The 20,526-nt window shown below is 42.1% G+C and overlaps 1 protein-coding gene across 15 annotated transcripts in view; it reads left to right on the top strand.

Annotated features, from left to right (window-relative positions):
- The window catches only part of NUP153 (nucleoporin 153), a 97,204-nt gene that overhangs the window by 59,006 nt on the left and 17,672 nt on the right, over positions 1–20,526 (top strand). For 12 of the 15 annotated variants that reach the window (XM_068672852.1, XM_068672854.1, XM_068672860.1 and 9 more), the window contains 9 exons: positions 10,224–10,437; positions 12,491–12,739; positions 13,406–13,545; positions 13,628–13,750; positions 15,893–16,003; positions 16,141–16,179; positions 16,278–16,331; positions 18,566–18,724; positions 19,846–19,898. In XM_068672852.1, coding sequence (XP_068528953.1) covers positions 10,224–10,437; positions 12,491–12,739; positions 13,406–13,545; positions 13,628–13,750; positions 15,893–16,003; positions 16,141–16,179; positions 16,278–16,331; positions 18,566–18,724; positions 19,846–19,898 — 1,142 coding nt within the window. The remainder of the gene's footprint in view (positions 1–10,223; positions 10,438–12,490; positions 12,740–13,405; positions 13,546–13,627; positions 13,751–15,892; positions 16,004–16,140; positions 16,180–16,277; positions 16,332–18,565; positions 18,725–19,845; positions 19,899–20,526) is intronic. The other 3 variants (XM_068672853.1, XM_068672865.1, XM_068672855.1) reach the window with 2 other exon arrangements.

The following is a 20,526-nucleotide window of genomic DNA, read 5'->3' as shown; positions in this document are numbered from 1 at the left end:
GTACCCGATGTGAGCTGCAGAGTCAGTCTCCTCCAAAATACAGCAACAGCTTTAGGAGGCTCTTGCAAGAGGAGGTGCTGCTGCTTTTTAAAAACTATTAGTTAAAGCGTTTGTTCAGAATGTGGTAGACCCTACTTCAGCTTCCTGTTTTGCCTGGAGCGATCAACCTACATCTTCCACGTCCCAGGCAAGTATCCCAGTCGTCAAGCTGTGTGTTATCTTCAGTTCTCCTGGTTGAGGCCGTGTTACTATCCAGAAAAAGAACGCATGATTCACTGAGCCAGAAAGAGGATGGATAAGAAAATGTTGCCCTCCAAGAAAGGAGACGTGCAGGTTCTGGCCTTTGGTTTCAGAACTTTGTGCTCGTTTAATGTTAGATGTTGCTTACAGCAAGCATCCAAAGCCTATCATTTCCTGCCCTTTTCTGCCCGTGTGCCTGATGACTAAACTTTAGAGCCCCGCTTCGTTATGTTTTTGTTTGTTTGTTTTAAAATCTAGTGCCTTTTTTTAAACCGGGTGAAATAGGAGAGGTGAACAGACGCTGTCTGGAAGAGAGCACTCGTGACTTGCAGCTTGTGTAGTGTCCTAGGAGATGGAGATATGGATACAGATTGCCCCACCAGTGAAGGAACTAAGCTGTGGTATTTTCCCTTCAGGGCTACCATCCTGCCTTATAAAAAGGGCACCATCAGCAGCTGTGTTATTAAACTGACAACAAGTAACAGCGCTGCTAGGTACAGGTAGTATAGGCTCACCCACCCCGAAGGTTTCTGGGCTGGGAATCCTCAGAAACAAAAAGCTTTCTGCATTTCTGGGTTAGGCAGTCTGGGAGTAGAATTTAGGAGTCCTTCCTGTGGACAGCTTTCTTAATGGCTCTGTGCTGATTGCACTGACTTGAGATAATGCTGGGCTTGGCGTGCTACCCATTTCCTCAGCCATTTCGTGCTGAAATATCCATCCTGCTTCTGTATGGTGTAAGGAGCCTGGGCACCTGGGTTAAAATTGCATCTGTGCCCTGAGAGCCGAGCACGTGAGGGCGAGGGAGCTGCTGTGTCCAACGCCGGGCTTTCATCTGCAGGATGTGGCCAGAAGTGCTCCGAAGTGCTGGGTTGCCCCAGCCATTTAGGTAGGCGTTACTCGCGTGGATGCATGATTGGGATGAGTGTTCGCATTGTTCACTTATTAAGCAGCTTCCCTACAGGAGGAGAAGAGGCTAGCTTAACTTTGGGGGTTATTTTTTTTATTTGATTATTAATCATTCAAATGAAAATGTCAGAGAAGTTTGACTCTCTCGGGCTTTTAAACTCGTGCAGGCAGATTCAGGCATGAGAAATCAATAATTAGTTCTACCTGAAATGTTTCTTTAACCGTTCGTGTTAAGCTTCACATCAGAGCTTTTTCATATTGGCTGTCAGATTTGTAGATTGAAGCTTCTGCTGGCTTTTTTATTTTTCTTACACGTGCATATGCCAGTGCACACTCGTAACGTAGATGTGCTCCGCTGGTATACAAGAGAACAATCCAAACATTTTCCTTGAAGAAACCAGCATAAGTTGCTACATGCTTTTAATTGGTCTTATGCTTCTGGTGTTACCAGAAAGCCACTCGTTGAATGTCCCGATCAGATAGCACCTCTGTCTGATGGGCGAGTTTTACAGAGCCATGTGAGACTGCAGAGCAGTTGCAGGATGAGGAATTTAAACTCTATGCAGCAATGCCTAAGTCATTACATTCTCACCTGCTTCTGTCTTGAAGGTGGGCCAGTTGTAAATGATTGTTTGATTTATGCCTGGGATTTTCTTGGCGTGCAGCGACTGCAGGCAGTGGGCAGAAGGAGTCTTGCAAGCTGCCGGGTTTATTTTGGGAGGAAATCTTGAAACTCATGCTGAAGAGTTCCTAGAATATCCTATTGAGTAATGTAAATTAGTTCATGTTAACCTGAAGCAGGGAAATACTAATTTATAAAACTCTGAAATGTATTAAACAACATCCATAGGGAGCTAGCTATGCAAGTGTGACTTTATGGGTTTAATTCTTATCGACGGAATTACATCTTGAAATCTGCTGAGGTGATTGTGTTAATATTTATATGCATCTCCCTGCTCCTTCTGGTGTAGGAATAAGTTAGCACTTGGAGCTAAGTATTTGTAGCTGTTAAGAGTTGCTTAAACTGTGTGTAAAGATTCTTTGAAATGAAGGGGCTGGTAACTGACTGCAGAGGTTTTGTCTCTGTCGCAGCAATATCAAATTGTATTGTCAGAACAGGTGTTGAAAGATACAGCTTGGCTTTTTACTGCCACCCAAAGCAAAAAACGTATCCTGGTGGGGAAGAACTTTCTAAACTGGGATACTGACGGTTTTCTCCCATTTAGGCTGGCAGTCCTGTCAGCGGTACCACAAACTGCAGAATGTGACTGCTATACCGTTTTATTCCTATTTTTGTTGCTGTCATGACAGTGTTGGGGAAAAACAATAGCAGTGAGCGTTGTCTCAGGACAGAAGATTTTAAAGCGGATGAAATAAATGCCTGTGTGAGCTGGGACACCGCACGTTGCCTTCATTTCATCTGCTGGCGGCACATCACTTCCTCTGCGTTATTTATTCCTCCAGCCGGTAATTAGCGCTGGTTCTTGCTCCCCTGCTGTGGAGGAGCTGAGCTGCTGATTGAGAAGACTGCGAGGAGAGAGTGCAACATCTCTTTTTGCTTGCCGAAAAACAGTTTTTTAGTTTTTGTAAATGGCAAGGTTGCCCTCGAGATCCCAGCTAAGAGACTTTTCTCTGAGCTTGCTATTTCCAGACCACTTGTGAGCAAGTCGTCTCTTTTGTTAATGTGGTACAATTTTCCATTTTACTCTCGTTGAACTGCAAAACTGCAGAATTTTTTTGCCATCTTTTTGATGTTCTGTTTCGTCAATCCAATATTTATTGTGTAGCTATCGTACAACTAGGAAACGTTGGGTAGTCGTATTTATGCAGTCACGATAGAAGCCGGGAGATGTTCCCCAATGTACCTCTCGTGGTACATGCTGCTAAGAGAACATAACAAAAACTCCTCTGTGCTTTTTGTAGCATAAAATACGTGTCTGAAGCTCAAGAATTAGTGTCTGTAATATTTTTCTAATTAAGAGGTTTTTTAGCAATTAGGCAAAACTTTTATTACTTTTTATCTGTTAAATAATTCAGCTCTTCAGTTTCATGACCAACGGCCCTACATTTGGGCACGTTTATTATTTTCCCTTGCACAGTTCCTTTGTGCTACTACATTCTGTATTTTTTTTACAGTGCTTCTTAAAAGCCTTGACCTGCTTTCTCCTTATGCCTAGGCCCTCCAGGTCTTACCTACCTTTTTAGTGAAGGTAGGATTTAAATACACTTCTATAAGGCAAAGAGATAGTAATTTTGCTAGCCACTTGAAGCTAGCGTTCTTCACAGCTGTTTGTCACCACGTCTGGAGGAAGGCTAGTACTCCTTCAGCTCTGTTAGGGACTGGGTGAGTACTCTCTGAACCCTTTCAAGCCAAGTCGGTTGGGTCATCTTAAAATTGAGCCAAGGTGAGTATGAACTGGCGTGTTTGACTTTGCCTGAAGCGTAAGTCGTTTTGCAACTTGCTGATACAGTATTTGTCATTGTGGTATTCTAGGTTGCTTTACAAAAATACTTATTAATGAAAAGAGCCTCTCAACTCTATTTGCTTTTCTGTGTTGTTGTGGGCGAGGTTACAGATACCTTCCCCTCTTTTGACAAGCAGAGATTTTAAGTATTTATTCTGCTCACTGTCTAGGAATTAGCACAGCACTAAAGTGGTTTTGTTAGGGCAGTAACACTGACGTTCTGGGGGGCAGTTTCCTTTGAGGTTCTGTAACTTATAACTGCACTTTGCATTTACTTACCGTGTCTGTCATTGTGTGTGTTTGGCTTGGTTGCGATCGCCAGCTGTTTTTTAAAGTAAGCATAAATTCATAATAAGCTTTACCTTTGCTGCAAAAAAAGTGCCTGCTCGTGTACGAGCAGCATGCACTAAGGTCCTACAGCTATGGTTTTACCACATGTGCTGGCTTTGCAAATACCTGTGCCAGCAGAAAATGTTCATTGTCCTTGCCAAGGTTGTTTATGAGTGTCTCCACAGCTCTGCTGTTGGAAGGGGTTGTGCGAGTGTGTCCTGCAAGCTCGCTGACTTTGCTGTTAAGCTATAGCTGTGTTTTGAATCAACCTTTTCCTGAAGCAATTGGGTCTCAGGGCTCCTTCCTCTGTTAGAGGTGCAGGTCTGGTGATCTCCAAGACCAGCCAAAGATGCAAGCTGTTCAACTGTGCCAGATGCAGGATAATTCCAACTCTGCAATTGTTTAGTATTTGTTATTAAACTTACCTTACAAAGCTGTGGATTATATAGAGATTTGCAGATGTCATAGCCTAGGGTCACTAAAAAAAATCTCTGTGCAACAGCAATTCTTGGTTACCCATAAGAGAAAAGTATTTAGAGTATTTAGTATTTACGTTTGTGAGTTGCTCTTGGTTCTGTCAGCTGAGCTGTGGTGAAAGCACGTGGCCGGAAGGATGTTGCTGCCTCCGGTGACTGGAGGTTACGGCCCTGCAGCTGAGGTGAGCCTGCATCACCTTTGCAGCTTCAGAAGGTTAGCCCTGAATGTCAACAAATGTAACCCTAGCTGCTGCTGCAGCTAACGCAGCTGTGTCTGAGACTCAGCATTTTAGCTTCTCTTCCATCTTGTTAGGGAGTGCATGCAGCAGGGGCAAATGTAACACGCTTTAAAAAAACTCTCGTGCCCTAGTTAATTGCAGGGTCTGCTGATGCGGTTGCATTGTGTGGTGTAAGTTACACGCTAGGCAACGTCTGTGTGTGATGCTTTGAAAGTAGGAAAGGTTTAGTTTTGCTGAAACCTAATGGGAGCGTAGAAAATAGCTGAAGGTGACTCTTTGGTTACTTGGTTTTAGCTTGCATGTTTGAGATAGTTTATAAGAAAAAGTACTGAATGTACGACAGGCTTGACATAATAGCGTTTTGCAAACCCGCATAAGCTGTTGTCAGCTCTGTTTGTAGATCAGCATGGATAGGAAAGGTCGTTCAGAAGGAGCATAAGAGTACTCTGACATCTTTTATATACCCCACGGTTATTTAAAAAATGTAATTCCATTTCTCGTGTTACAAAATGGTGATTTACTCTGGAGTGCTACTGCGAAGTGCCAGGACTTACATTTTGTGTCAGGAAGTACTTCAGTTTGTGAGATGTGTTTCAGGTTACCTGTAACGTCTCTTCTGCACTAGAAAGCGTTGGGCACGGGGACGATGAGCATCAAGCAGTGAGCTGCCCTCGAGTGGCATTTAACCATCTTTTAGAAGCTGTTGTGGGACTTGGCCTGCCCCTGCTTGTGTTTGACCTGCAGAACGTGTCCTCCCGCCTGCGAGCTGTAGCTTGCGAGTGCTTTTAGGCAAAGTGGCACTGAAAATATTGTTTAATTCATTGCTGGGAGTCAAGCGTGTTGTTGGAGGTAGCGGATCTGTAGCATGTGGTGTGCCTTCGTATGCACAGATTGACTTAGAATAAGTGGGGGGAATAGGGAGTTTGCCGTTTCTTTTGGCAAATATGTTTGTTGGTGGTGAACTGCTGCAATGAATTGTGTTTTACTTAATGGAGAATACCTGGAAGTAAGATAGGCAGTTTAGGCATCACATTGTCGACTTAAATCCTAAATATAAAAGTATGTTACCATCCATCTTGCTAAATCTGGTAACTGCTAATGGCCCTGTAAAGACCATCTGGTGCTATGGGCAGTGTATTTCTTGATCATCTTAATTCTGAAAACTTTAAACTTCTTGTCTCCTGGGTTATGCCAGAGTCTGTTATCCTCATACCAGGTATTGTTTTAGTTGTCGTTGTGCTTGTTGAGTCAGAATAATTGGTTTAGACCGTGTGGTAAGGGAAAACCAAATCTGAACTGCATTTTGTTAGTGCGGTTCTATAGACTGGCTTTGAAACTTAGCTGCAGACACGCTGCATATGTGAAGCAGTCTTTCAGTAAAGAATAGTAACCGTACTTATGCGTCCCTTCTTGGGTTTAAGAACACACTCGCCTAAGACTGCTCCTGGGTCTTAAACGTTTGGTTTTGGTGCTGATAGGTGTCTATCTCAAAGTGTAGCACAAAACGTGCGCTCAGATCTACAGCACCACCACTGATCTCTGCTGAGGATTAGCGACAGCCTAAAGTAGTGCTTTTTACCAAGAAGGAAGGTGTCTTGTGCTTTGCACCCTCTTTTGAAATGTTGTCGGCTGAAGGTGTGGACCAAGCTTGAGCTAAGGCCGTTCAGCGCCACAAGGATTTAACCTAGCGAGTTAGACACTGATTTAGCTGTCAGAGCATCTACTGGCCTTTTGCACTCGGGTGGAAATGGTAACAGTGGGCTGTGTCTTCATGGGAGAAATCATCAAGCAGCGCTGAAATGTAAAGCAGCAGCAGAATTTCCCTGGGAGGTTCCTTCTCAAGCTAGCTACGGTAAGGAAAAGGAGGCTCGCTTTGGCATGGGGAAGCATAATCCCTTCTTCACGATTTTTAGAAAGAAATTTGAACTAGTCCAGTTGCTTTCAATGAAGTGGTTGGTTTTTCCACTGTCGCGGAATTAATGACATTCCTGTAACATACTGTTCATATTAAGTCGTAAGCTTTATTGTCTTTTTCTTCTAACTGAAAAACTCTGCTGTCCTGCATCCAAACCGAACCCACTCCCTAGACAGCAAGAGCTTGGTTAGTCCGCAGGCAGCCTGAGCCCGTGCTGCTGCACAAGAGAGGGGATCACGTCGGGGTTGGCACCAGCGCCTGTGTAAGCACACGGTGAGCTGGACCCGGGGCTGCCCCCAAAATACATCACAGCCCACAGGTGAATGTTTGTCTGGGTCGGTTTGATACAACCCGCATGGTGTGCGCACACTCAATCAAAAGGAGGGAGAGGTCTCGTTTCTTCCTTCTCGTGTGCTGGCTGCTTGATCTTGCTCTCCCTCCTGGGCCGTTTGCGTTGCACCACGCCAGCTGAATTCATTAGTCCAGCAGGGAAACCCGTGCGTTTTGCCAGCTTAACGAATGCAGCCAGCAGGGAGGGCAGCCTGCTGTGCGCCAGAGCTGGCACAAGGTAACCGTGGGGGATGGAGAGAGCCTGGAAGCCCTTTTTGGTGGTGGGAAGCGCTTCCTCCGATCCGCTGCCGCTCGCTGAACTTCACCCTCAGGTGCAGGCTTTCTTTTTGAGGATTTACTGATTCGTATGCTTGAAGACCTGAGACTCCTGAAATTGGAGGAGAAAATGAAAATACAAGAATCAGAGTTCAGCTGGAGGTAAAAAGTTGATGCTGATAGAGGTGTGCATCTAATGAATTAGCTCTTTTATCGGGTTGTGCTTTTTGCATCTCTGAAGAATTTGTGTTAGTGTGTTGCCTTTCTGGATAATTGTTTTAGTCCGTCCTTTGTCAGAGAGTGGGATTTACTTAAGTCTCTCATACTGACATCAGCTCTGTTACAAAAATAGACGGTTTCCAGTAAGGCATCGTTGCCAAGTCTTCCTGCCAATACTTTTGCCCCCATTGCTGTGTGAGAGACCCCTGGCAAGCTGGGAGAACTGTCCTATTCCTTAAGTATTTTTTGCCAAGAAATAGCCCGCTTTTAAGTTCGGAAGTTAAACTGTAACATTATTTTTTCCCTTTATCTAAACCGTTTAAAGAAATGGTGTTTCAAAGTAGTAAACCAGGACACCTGTTTGTTTACTGGTATTTCCCCCTCTGTATCTTTTGTTTCGGGATGCCTCTGAAGGCAGCTTGCCTCTGGTAACTGTAGCTACTGTTGCTTGGTGTGTGTAGACCTTGACAGAGAGGTATGTAGCAGGGCTGCGGGCTCTTGGGATGCGCAGCATTTGAGGAGCTGCTGTAAATCCCTATTAGTAAGCTATTGGGCCTTTTCAGGGGGTATTTTTTCGTGTGCTGTGTTGTTCTCCTTTCCTGCTGCTATTTTAGGACGAGAATAGCGTGCGAGTGCGTTTCAGACGAGCAGGCAACTGTTGAGACTGACGGCAGCTCTCAGGCTGCTGAAATCAGTGGGCTAATGCTGAGTCTGCTGAAGGACGGGAGCACAGTCACCGGCTGAAGCGCTGCTCCATGCGGCTGGGGTGAAACTGCCTGTCCTGTGGCAATGGGGAGCCCCCAGAGCAGCTCCCTCCTCTGAAAGCAGGGGGCTTGTGCAGCAGCCTGTTGGGTGTTAAACCCTAGAGGGATTAATGATGGCAGTAGGGAACCTGGGATGTGGTGCTTTATTTCTGGGTCTGTAGCTGTGACGGGCAGGTGGGAGACACCATTGGGAAGTCCTCAATTTCTTGAACCTTGTCGTGAGTGGACACGTGTGCAGGGTGTGTTTTACTTCTGGGGGGAGCGTTTGTTTCTTTTTTTGGCAATATCGATGTTAGATGGCAGGCTCTGGCTCATTCACAGCGCCTGCCTTGTTCTTTTGCAGTCATTTAATCAACCTTTTTGCTGTGCAGGAGGAAATTGGAGGTATGTTTCAGCATATTTTACTTTTCCTTGCTTTGTTATTGACAAAGCTTCTTGTCTTACGCCATGCACGGGTCGGATGGAGCAGGCTGTCAGTACTTCCCACTTGTGGCTTCTGAAAGGGCTGGAGAAATTATTCGGGGTTCAGTTCTTTCTTCAAATGCCACTGATGCGGGGAGCAGCAGCCAGGCTGCCATATGCAAGAAAGGGTCAAAGCAGTCTGGCTTTAGGTTTGGATGGTAAAATGTCATCTTGGTTAATTATTCGTCTAGCTAGGCTCTGTAGTTACTCATTTAGGTTATTCAAGGTGACGGGGTGTTTGCTCTTCTGAGTGCCTGTGACTTGTTCCGTCTTGAGTCTCGGGCCGCTTTCTGTACGGGGAGGATTTGCACAGCAATAGAATCCTGCAGGCCTATTCTAATGTCTGTTTTTGCAAACTTGAGCCCATGTGAGTTCCTGATAGGCTTCCATTCATCGGAGAGGAATATTGGCCCCAAGAAAAGGGGAACGTGGAAATGAGGGGCAGGGGAGGAGGAAGGGGCTGCCTCCGCTGGTACCGCGTGTCGGACTGTGTGTCAGCTATGGCATTACGTGCGTTTAATGGTTTTTGTAGGGAAGCTGAGGCGTAGGATTTTTGGAGAAGAATAGCAACATCCAGAGCATTTTGTACCTGTGTGCGTTTTAAGGTATTAACCGTGATGGCTGTGTTTATTTGGTGGTGTCCTGCGTGGTTTTAACTGTCCTTGGGTATTTATTCTGTCTTCGTGCAAGTACACGATGAAATTACAGATCACTAGGAAAAATGTCAAACCGTGAATTAAGATGTCTTTCTGGAGAAAGGCTTTGTGTTTTCGGTCTTCCTTTCTTCCTCTTCCCATGCCTCTCTCTTAACCGCAGATTCAGGGCTGTCTGGTTGTCTTATTTTCCGCAGTTTGCGTTATCATGTATGGAAAACCTAAATGATTCAGGCTTTTGTTTTGGCTTCTACGCTAATTTGTTTTAAGAGTTGAATACAGCACAGTTCTTGTTTCAGAATGATTAGACTGTAACTTCTGTAACATTACCAGTTTTTGACGCCCAAATAGTAGTTTAGACTAGACAATCGTGTTGCCTGACACCAGAGAAGCAGGCGAGCAGGGCTGTTGGTGCAGACCCAGCCAGACCCGTGCGTTAGCAACTGATGAACAGATTTTTGCTCAACTTCATCACCTCCTGCCACTTGTCATTGCGTTGGGGTTGCTGAGTTAGCTTTCGTGTTTGCTCGCACCAGGGAGGCGAGCAGCCCGTCGTGTGGCTGTAGGCAGGTTTAGTTGGTTTTCACGTGAGAGCGCGAAGAGGAAGAGTCCTGGAACAAGTCTGTAGGTCAGGAGGTATTTAGGCACAGAGTTTCCTGATGCCCTTGCGAATTGACAACCTGCAGGTGAATTTTGGCAGAAGTTTCAAAATTTTGAACTTTGCCAAGGTCACTTGGAAGTGCAGAAACCGGTAAGTAGTCGTAAATCAATGTCAGCTGAATTTGAGGTGTACCAGAAGTATAGCGGTCCTATGCTAAGGATCAACCTTGTCGTCGTCTTCTGAGTATGTGCTATATAATATCTGTCTTCAGGGTCCGTGGAAAGTTGTATCGCAGCATATGCCGTTGACTGTGTTTCTGTAATTAAACGAGTGTTTTTTCTTTCAAGCAGGGAATAATTAGCAGAGTGACAGAAACGGTGAAAAGTATTGTACCGGCGTGGCTGCAGAAGTATTTCAATAAACGTGAGAATGAGTGTGCAGCTGCAAATAAATCTGCAAACCAGGCGGCGACTCCAGTAAACCAGCATCATAATTACGCAGATGGAGGTACCCTAAATGATGGGAGATACATGCCTGAACGAGCGACACTTAATAGACAAGGTACGTGAAAAATCATTCAGAATTCTGGCCACCTGTATTTATTCACAGATTTCTAGTTTTGAATCCGAATATCAAAAGGAAATTGGAAGGAGGGTTTTGACAGAATGAAAAAAACAAACAAGAAAGTCGAAACAACTGTTTGTGAAACTGTCTTAGCTTTAAACTGTCCGCACAATTACGAAGCATACCTCTTATGCTCTTGGAAGGCATCAGTTAACTTTACGTACTCTATTAGCCAGGTGCTAAATGCTGGAAAGAACTCATTTGCAAGTGTGCTAGGTTGCATTTTCCATGTTTTACAAGAAACGGAATGAAAACCTAATTGCGTAAGGCAATTCAAAAATGAATTTGCTTTGCAGTCTTCAAAACAAAATAATAGATGCTAGAGTGGCACAGGAAAATTCCATCTCGAGTCCTGACTTTTTTTGTTTGGTTTTGTTTTGGGCTTTGATCAATTTAGTCAAGTTCCTTGTTAACTTAATGGAGAACTAGGGAACTTGTGCATGGATGTGGTTTATGACATTATTATCCTTAAAATATTCAATAACCTTAAGGTCTACGCAGGGGGAAGGGGTGTCTTTGAAAAGGTATTGGGAGCGTTGGCAACGAGGTTTGTAACCCCTTTACTGCATAAAAGATGAATTTGTCTTATATCCGATGCCTCTCGCTGTTACTGTAGTCTTATTGTATAAATCTGCACATACTCTTACTGGAGTTTCTCTTAAATTAGCTGTTTTGGGGACCTCAGCTTTTAGTAAGTAAAGAAGTTTTGTCTGAGTGTGCGTAGATAACCATAGGTAAACTGGAAAGTCAGTTGCTTCTGTTGTTGGCAGAATCAAAAAATAATGCGGAAATAGCTTTGCCTCCAATCTCATCTAATTGTAAACAAGGAGATTAATTGCTTTCTGTGTAGCTGTAGCTTGGGAATAAGTTTGGAGAAAAGAATAGAGAAGGTCTTCATGACTGAGGAACACATGTTGGCTTTTCTATGTAACTGTGTGAAAGGAGCTTTCAGTAAGAACAGCTGCACTGCAAGCTTACTAACTCCAGGAGATCAGGAGCAGGTGGACATCCTAGAACCTTTTGTAGCTTATGTAGCTGTCTGTGGGTGTTACTTGCTCTGCTTAAGAATAAGATATTTTTTAAAAATTATTACTTCATTTTTAAACAAATGTGTTTCTTCAGCTCTGAGGTATCAATGTGCTGGAGCCTATATTCCTTGCTTAGGTGGCCTTCAGCCCGAATAACTTTGTGTGTCTCAAACGGTACTGTTCTAAAAATCTGCTCATGGTTTGGAGAACTAATTAGTGGTACTGCAGTGGTTATGAAGATTGAACTAACTAGTTTAAGCTTGAGTGCGAGCATCAAGAGGATAGTGGCACAAAGTCATTTTAATGGCCCAGATTCCCGGGGGAGACTGTAGGCTTTTATCAGGCCACTGGCATTGTTTGCAGACCCTTTGCTTCAAGAGGGAAAAATGCTCATTTGGTTACTTGGGTCAACGTACTTTTCCCTTGGGTCAAAATCCCAGTAGTTAACGGGTAGGAGGTAGTGTTCTGCCTCTAAGATGAGCTGATCTGGTAGAACTTGGGAAAAAAAGTACTGCAAGTGTTCATTTTCATGCTGTGTATTTAGATTAATGACCTTTGTTCCAACATTATATAAGCTGCAGTGTTACCTGTGCCTTAGCATGTAATCTCAAATTTTGTAAAGCTTCTTGCAAGCTGTACGTGCGAGGAGGAGTATTTGTGTTTGACTTGGTGAAAGGCCAAGTCAGTGTTAGAGCATTTGAACACGGGGTCGGAATCTGGTGTTGTGAAACCTCACAGTTAACTTCTTCTGAATGCAACATTAATACTCAGTACTGCAAGCAGTGTTGTTGTTGTAGCCAGACAGTTAGATGAAACCGTATCTGGGTGAGGAAGAAGTTAAATTTGGCTTCTCTATTTTTGCGCTTAGAACTTGGCAATAGCATGGCTGTTGATAGGAAACAGGTTTTGGCTTCTGTGAGCTTGTCTATAGCAAAGCTAATTATCTCCCTGTTCTTGTCTAGAACCATCCACAAGTAGCTCAGCACTGAACTACCCAGTTGCCTTAACAAGGCCCGCTCTTCATCGGAGCCATTTGAATTATACTATGTTGGATTCTTCTGTCCCACCTTCTCAGCCCTCCACATCTTCAATATTTGGCATTGGCAGTACTGGACTCTCTTTCATAAAAGAAATCAAAGATTCTACCTCTCAACAAGATGATGACAACATGTCAACAACCAGTGGCTTCTCCTCTAGAGCATCTGACAAAGGTGATTTTTCTGTTCTCTGTTTAGTTGACTTTTTTTTTAATGTTAAGTACTTTGCATTTGAAAAGGGTGGAAAGGGCAAACAGCAGGTTTGCAGCTTTTTCTAGTCCCCCACATAGACAGGGACTGAAGTGTCCTCAGCAGTTTTTTCAGAGAACTTGTGTATGGTTGAGAGTAGAGTTGCTGGGCTTTAGCAGTGTAACCTGAGTGCACTACAACTTTCTGGTGTGTCGTCGTAAAACATATGTGGGAAGAAGATCGTTAACTCTTAGAGCAGCCTTCTAGGAATCTTGCAGGTGTAAAACCTGTGCAATTATGATCTGTGCTGGCCTCCAGCCTTTTACCAACATAGAAAAAAGCTTTGTCTGTACAAATGCACTGATGTTTATGCAGTTCTCTTTGCTTTTAGCACAAAAGGAAAAAAAAATCTTCTGCGCTGGAAGCACAGTATTAACTTGTTAAGATTGCTGAAAACTACTTGCAGCTCAGTGAACAGTTTTCAAGTTTGTAGCTGTTACTTGATTTTCAGTCTGTACACGAAGCTGTTTAAAGAAGCTGAAGCCACGTTTATTTTTCCGTGTTGAAGAACTTGAATTAGTGTGATCTTTACTGTTAAAGTTCTGTATGTACTAGAGACGTTTACATTTAACATATATGTCACTTTGGCAGATGTTGGAGTTTTAAAAAATACTTCTTCATCACTGCTCTGGACCACAGAAGCTGATAGAACTCATTCCCTCTCGCAGCATTCTGCAGCTAGCTCTAAGAAACCTGCATTCAGTTTATCTGCTTTTGGAGGAATTTGTGCTGTAAGTACTGCACAGTCTTTCTTTCAATCACTTTGAATGTGTACCTGTTTTTCTGTCCACTTAACGTACTGTGTTTCTGTAGGCACGCGGAAGCACATCTGACTGTAAGAAAAACCAGCCTGGGTATTCTCCATTTTACCCTGGAAAGACGGCCTATGGTGGTGCAGCTGGAAAATCAAAGCCGTTGATGATAGAACCTTATCGGGTATGAGAAAAGTAGGGTAATGGGAAATAGTGATGGAAATAAAAAAGCAGCACTGCCAAAGGAGCTCTGAGCAGGGAGCTGACTATGTGGTACCAGTTGCTCTTCTGCCCTCTTGGTCTACAAAAATAGAAGAGATTGATTTCGGGTTAAGTTCTTTTTTTAGCAGTTTTTACCACAGGTAATACTTGCCAGAAAGAGCAAGAATGACAGTTTAGGCTAGTTGTTGGTAGTTGGGGTTTCCTCTGTTGTTACTTCTTTCAAGAAGTTCCATTTGAGTGCCATTGTCTGCCTCTGACTACATTGCATGGTGTTATTTTAATGTAAATAAAAACAATGGCAGCATAACTTTGAAAAGTTGTGTTTATAGTAGCAAAAGCTACAGTAGTCAAACCTGGCCAATGTTTATCTGTGGATCTTTTTTTGCAAGCATGCCTGCACTCATGCTATGGATCTGTTGTATAAAACTGCGCTCTTTAAAAATATCTAAAATTAACTTTGCTGATCCTTTGCTCTTCTGTTACGTAGAGGCATGCAGGCCTAAATGCAGTCCCAAGATAAGCAGTAACATGCTTTCTATTTTGAATGATTCACATAGTTCTTGAAGAGAGGTATTTGCCCCCAAGAGTTCTTGGAAATAGCAAATAAAAACTGCTGACAACTCTGATTAGCTAGAGCTGAATCGAAAAGGAAAGTCAAATCAGGTTTGGTAGGAATGCATTTAAATCAATTTGACTTTAGTCAATAAATCAAAAGGAATTTTAAGGAAATGAAAACATGGGTTTGCTGGATCTGTTCTGACAGTCCAGCTCTGCAATGGAACAAGGGCAGTAGCTCACTTAGGGGAAACCTTGAAAACTTGTGGTTCAAAGCTGGGAACCCTCTTTGGTCAGCTATTTTTGTTTTCTAACAATATTAGTGGATTATGGTAACACGAGGAACCAAAATACTAGGCTTTTAAAGGAGAGAGAAGCTTGCTTATTGCTGCTTGCTGTGGATTACAGCGATGTACTAGAGAGTCCAGCGAAGGGCCACCAAGACGATCAAGGGTCTGGGAGCACCTCTCCTCTGAGGAGAGGCCGAGACTGCTGGGACTGTTCAGCATGGAGGAGAGGAGGTTCAGGGGGGGATCTTATTGATGTATGTAAATACCTGAAGGGATGGTGCAAAGAGCATAGAGAGCCATTCTGTTTTCCGCGGTGCCCAGTGCCAGGTCAGGAGGCAACAGGCACAAACAAAATGAGGTTCTGTCTGAACATCAGGAAATGCTTTTCTCCTGTGCGGGTGATGGAGCCCTGGCACAGGTTGCCCAGAGAGGCTGTGGAGTCTCCCTCTTTGGAGATCTTCAAGAGCTGACTTGACATGGTCCTGGGCAACCTGCTTGGGGTGGCCCCGCTTGAGCAGGGGGTAGAGCAGGTGATCTCCAGAGGTCACTTCCAACCATAACCGTTCTGTGAGTCTCACTTGTGTTTTTATATGCTGCATGGTCTGCTTCCTGTCTTCATATCGTGTGATAAACACAGAGGGGTTTAACATGGGAAGAAAAAAGTCACACCAAGGGAAGTTTTTGCATGATAGTTGGGTGGTGCAAATAAACAGTTCACTTTTTCAGTGTAATATTTAGATCTGTTACAGTTGAAATCGGATCTTTATCTTTTAAAACAAAGATTTGCAGCCAACTTTAATCTTGGGGGAAGGGAGGAAGCAAGAGAGAAGTAAAACTAGTTCCTGGTTATGGTTGTATACACTGATTTTAAGATGGTACACCTACACCATCGTGAAACTCTGAGGTCTGTGTTGTTAGCGAAAGCACTTTCTGTACCACAAGCCTTTTCTTGAGTTCTGTTTCCCTGATTACTGCTTTGAAGGCCTTAGCAGTCCTAGCATCATCCGTCTTGACCTTTTACAAGTCTGGATTTCTTTTATTACTCGCGCAACAAGCACGTGCAAGATGCACTGAGGCCCAAGGTAAACTTCGTTGTACTCAGCATGTACTCTTCTTTACGGCTTGAACTCCCAGTGACTGCATTTTTCTCTGTCATCAGAATATATTGGTTATATCATCAGTGTAGCCTTGGAACATAAAATACATGCCTCCTTAACTCGGAATTGACCATTGTAACACTTAAAATGCTAATTTTCCAGGTACAAATGAGAAGGAGAGTTAGGCAAGAAAAAGTGCAGTCCCACGCTACCTTAAGTACCGCAGCACGGTGCATCTTGGAGGCAATGGAGAAGCTGTCAAGCCCTTTGATGGTAAATAGCACTTCTTTTAATCCGTTTTTGCTTCACGTGTTTCTAAAACTTAGTAAATGTGCCATCAAAGGAGGAAGATAAAACTGTTCTTCCTTATGTTGTGTCAAGTTTAATTTATTGCACTATTTTTTCAACAGGATGCTAAAAAAATGCCACCTCTTTTGCCGCTGAGTTCTGTAAGTTGACCATGAACCCCCATATTTTTGTTGCAGGGAACCCTCTCTCAGGAAAAAAGAAAAGCCCTCTAACATTTAGGCTTTATTTTTTCCCTTAGCCTCCAGACATAGATGAACTGAATATTCCTGACCTTCAGCCCAAACGAAGAAAGGTAAGAACCAATAATGTCTTAAGATGAGGTAGATAACTTTTCTAATGCTTTATCACTATTAGAAAAATTTTCTCAAACCTCAATGACAACATACGCATCTAATCAAGTTAATATTGGCATCTATCTACAAGAGATGAAGGGCTGTAAAGATTACTCACGTTAAGATTTGTTATCTTTGTAAGTTGAGAGCAACGACTCTAGAACACACGAAGTAGTTTTATCTTGTCCCCCAGTTTGGGGTGAAGCTGCATATTAAATTCCTGTTGAGGAAATTTTTTCTCTTGAAGAAATGATCACAAACAGAAAAATACTGCTTGACTGGTCATATAGACTTTGTACGGACTTGGGTGTTCATTTAGGCACAGCAAACTATTTTTCTGCTTTTTATCACCATTCAAGGTAAAACCAAGGAAAATCGTTAATTTCTGACACTATAAATCTTATGCTCCTGAATTCCTATTTGGAGGTAGCACAGAATTGGTGATAGTGCTGTGGTAAAGCATGATTTCCTTTCATTTTGTTTAAAAAATGAAAACCAGTCATCTTTTTTTGGTGACTTTAATTAGGGGTGTCATTGGGTTTATTAAATTGCAAAACCCTGAAAGGACCGCTTTAAGATGAGGTGACTGAAGGAAAGAACAGGATGTGCACACTCTTCATCTTCTGTTCTAATGAGAAAAGGGACAATGTCTCAAGAAGTTTCTGTGCTAATTCCTTGATTGGATGTATAATTAAGTTTACAATCACTTGAGAGTTTGCAAACATGTCAGCTTTCCTGTGCCATCTTTTCACCATATGCCAAATGACAAAGGCATTGAGAAGTGAAGTCTATCATAAATATTATCCAAATAACTAAAAACAAATCTGGTGTGAACTCTCAGTTCTATTATAGAAATACACCTGTGATAAGGCATTAAGAAAGATCTGCCAGATTTGCAACAGAAAGCCTGAAGTTGTCAGCCACTAAATGAATGTTGCACGCAGCTGTCACTGGGTAGGAGGAGATAGATTGTCTCTTCATAATACTAGAATTCATAATGCTTGGCAGGAGAAGGGTAGCCCTTGATGAGAAGCAATTATTTGCGAAGGAGATGATTGTGTGTTTTCCTGCTGAAGTGAACGTGGGGTTGACAGAACACTTGTGCACTCAGGCTAAACTTCTGCAGCGGGTCGCAGTGATGTGGTATTTTTCTTATTTCAAGGAACTGTACCAGGCAGAATAGCTCTTGGTGTATTAAATGCCTAACTGGGGGAATTAATATTTTTCTTTTTTACCTTTAAACCAGCAGTGAACCATCGTTCACTCGAAGGAGATTTGTGAGCTTCCATAAAACGTATTTTATTCAAGGTTTCAAAATGAATGTAATAATTTTTAGAAAGATATATTTTTGTACACTTCATAGGTGGTGTGAATTCTGTTACTAAGAGTTGGGAGATACTGTGAAACTAAAGCTGCAATGTAAACAATTTTCTGTTGGTATTGATTTGAACAATAGCATACTTGCTAAGACTGTATCTTCTGATCCTTAAGACTGCAGGTGGAGCCATTGGTAAATCTTTTAGGCTTCAGGGTTTGTTTTCTGTTTGACAGTTCAGTTAAGTCAGTTCTGCAGAACATGCGGTGGTCTGTGTTAAAAAGTAACTCTGGTCTGTGAAAATGTGTTGAAAAATGAAGTCAAACCCACTACTTGATGTGCATCTAAATGCACATCTAAAGCATGGGATCATAGTTTAATGAATGAGATTATTGTAAGATTGACAACTTTATTTTGAATGTGTTCTCTTGTTTGTGTGACTTTGAAGGGGGAAAATGTAGGGAATGTGAAGCCCAGAAGCCTGTATAATTAGTTGCTTAACGCTTTGAATGTTAAATTAATGAATTAAGCTATTAAAAAAAAATCAGTGTGGGCAGAGGAAAAGATAAGAACATATAGGAATCCGAGTTATTTTAATTATGGTAGCATGAATTATTTTGTCTGCAAAGCTAACTGCCACATTTTAAAATGGAATTCAGTCAGACTTTGGCTACTTAAATATAGCTTTATGGATTTTGTTACTGGTTTTCTGGTGATTTCCCTCTATAGGTTGAATGGTTTTTAGAATTCTCAAATTGTATTCACAGAGTGCCAAGACCGATGGGAGCTTTATAGTTCTGTAATTTGTTTTCATCAATAAATATTGGAATTATTTTGGGTAGACGTCAGGATAAATTGATTGTTGTTTCCCTTTCAAAGCTGGACTCCCAGAATGAGTCCCCGCATCCACCTGTAAAGAGACTTGTGAAACCAAGGTTAAACCTTCATTCAATGCGTCGGGTCCAGTATTCTAAACCAGCAAAGACTTCAACTCCTGATTCCAGCAAAATTTGCAACAGAGTAGACACAAAGTACCAAGTAAGTACATTTTTGAGTCCTTATGTGCCTGTTTTTTTGTTGTGTTTTGGTTTGTTTTTTTTTACAATCTTGGAATGTTTCTCAAACCAATTATTTTACTGTCTTTGCAAAAAGTACTGATAGTATGTTTGAGGCGAGCTTTAAGGCAGTGGGAACCATTGTGAAATAGATTGAGCTTTTATGGATTTAATTCTGTTTTTGGAATGCTCAGTGTCTTGTCGTTGTTTTCACAATGTCATGATGTGCTGTTGAGTCACCCTGTGCTCAGTGAAAGAATATTAAAAGAGAGAAATGTTTTCCTTTTCTATTCTCATGAACACAGAGCTGTCACTGCTGAAACATGCTCATGTTCTGTGTAAACTATTTCAGGTGAGCTATGTGCTCCAAGTGAGAGCTGACAATGCACTGAGTTATCCTTTTTGATTGCTTTGGTGTAGATGGAGTCTGATAAATTTTCCATAAAATTAAATTGGCATCTCCTTCTGCGAAAACCCCAATGTTTCCAGTATCAGTCTGAGTGTACAAATGACGACGTGTTAAATGTATGGGCTTTTTAGGCAGGAAATCAAAGTGAGCAGTCATACTGGTTACTTACTGCTTTTAAATCTTTCCATCTCTGTATTGTTTAGCCAGCACAATCTCCATTTGGTGAAGTTCTAGACCACATGTAGCAGCAACTGCTTAGTTTTTAGGGGAGGTAAAGGTTTTTTTTTGTTGTTTTTTTTTTTGCTTGTTTGTTGATAAATGATAGAAAACAGAAAAGTATGTCCCTTTTACGGGGCTGGTAAACTCGGCCCCACATGTACACAATTTTTGTCATGTTGTTTAAAATAATTACTTTCTTTGGTAGAGAGTTTGACAAATTTGATTTAGTGTTCTATCAGTTTGTCCTCAGTGCTGAGTGAAGCAGTGATGCTCACTTTAGCCCCAAAGTTTAACTGAACTGTACCCACAATGCTGCATTAGGGAACAAGGTTAAGTAGGTGAGGCGTATTCAGTGCTATAAAATTAAAAATAAATAAATTTAAAAACAAAAAACAAAAACAACACATAAGTGGTTTTGGGTACTTTGTGTATTCTGTATCTATTCATGTAAATCTTGAAATAAATTTAACTTGCAGTGGATGAGAGAGAAGACTTCGCCTGTGAGACAGCAAGCAGAACAATGTGGAAGGTATGACATTTATTCATTTAAAACTTACTTGAAGGAAGAAAGAAATCTCCTTTTCAGTACAGTCTGCATGCTTGCCTTTTTGGAAAGGTGGTGACAGTTGTCAGTAAAAGGAATGGGAAATGCAAGGAAAATTTTGTATTTTGAGGGAACAGCGAAGTCCAGATTGTGTTTGAAGACCAGTGTAACTTTGAGAAAATTGTTGCTTTTATGAAAAGAATGAAGATGAACAATAATAAAATGACTGATACATGACTGATACACCACTTTTTATGCCAAGTTTATCTTCTGAGTAGGATGTGAAGATGGGAAACGAGGCATGCTATAATGCTGTATCCACGGAAAGGCTCTGTGCTTTTGGAGGCCTAATTTTTTCCTTCTCTAGGAAATAGGGATCGTTTTGTAGTTTAACTAAATCTTTAGTGTTACAAATTTTGCTGTGACAGCTATTTCATAGTTTGTATGTCAGTTTATTTATAACAAAACAACTTGTCCCTCTTAATGTTCCCTAGGGGAAAAGCTATTAGTTTTAGCTAGTTAATTGCTGGGAGTTTGAAAGCTCTGTCCTCATGGAATGATTCTTTCTGAAGTATTCTTTAGAAGGTAAAGTAGGCGAAGTGAGTCACAGGTT

The sequence above is a fragment of the Anas acuta genome, chromosome 2 (genome assembly GCF_963932015.1).
Source record: "Anas acuta chromosome 2, bAnaAcu1.1, whole genome shotgun sequence".
Taxonomy (NCBI): domain Eukaryota; kingdom Metazoa; phylum Chordata; class Aves; order Anseriformes; family Anatidae; genus Anas; species Anas acuta.
The sequence above is the reverse complement of the archived record's forward strand: the minus strand, read 5'-3'. Positions and strand labels throughout refer to the sequence as shown.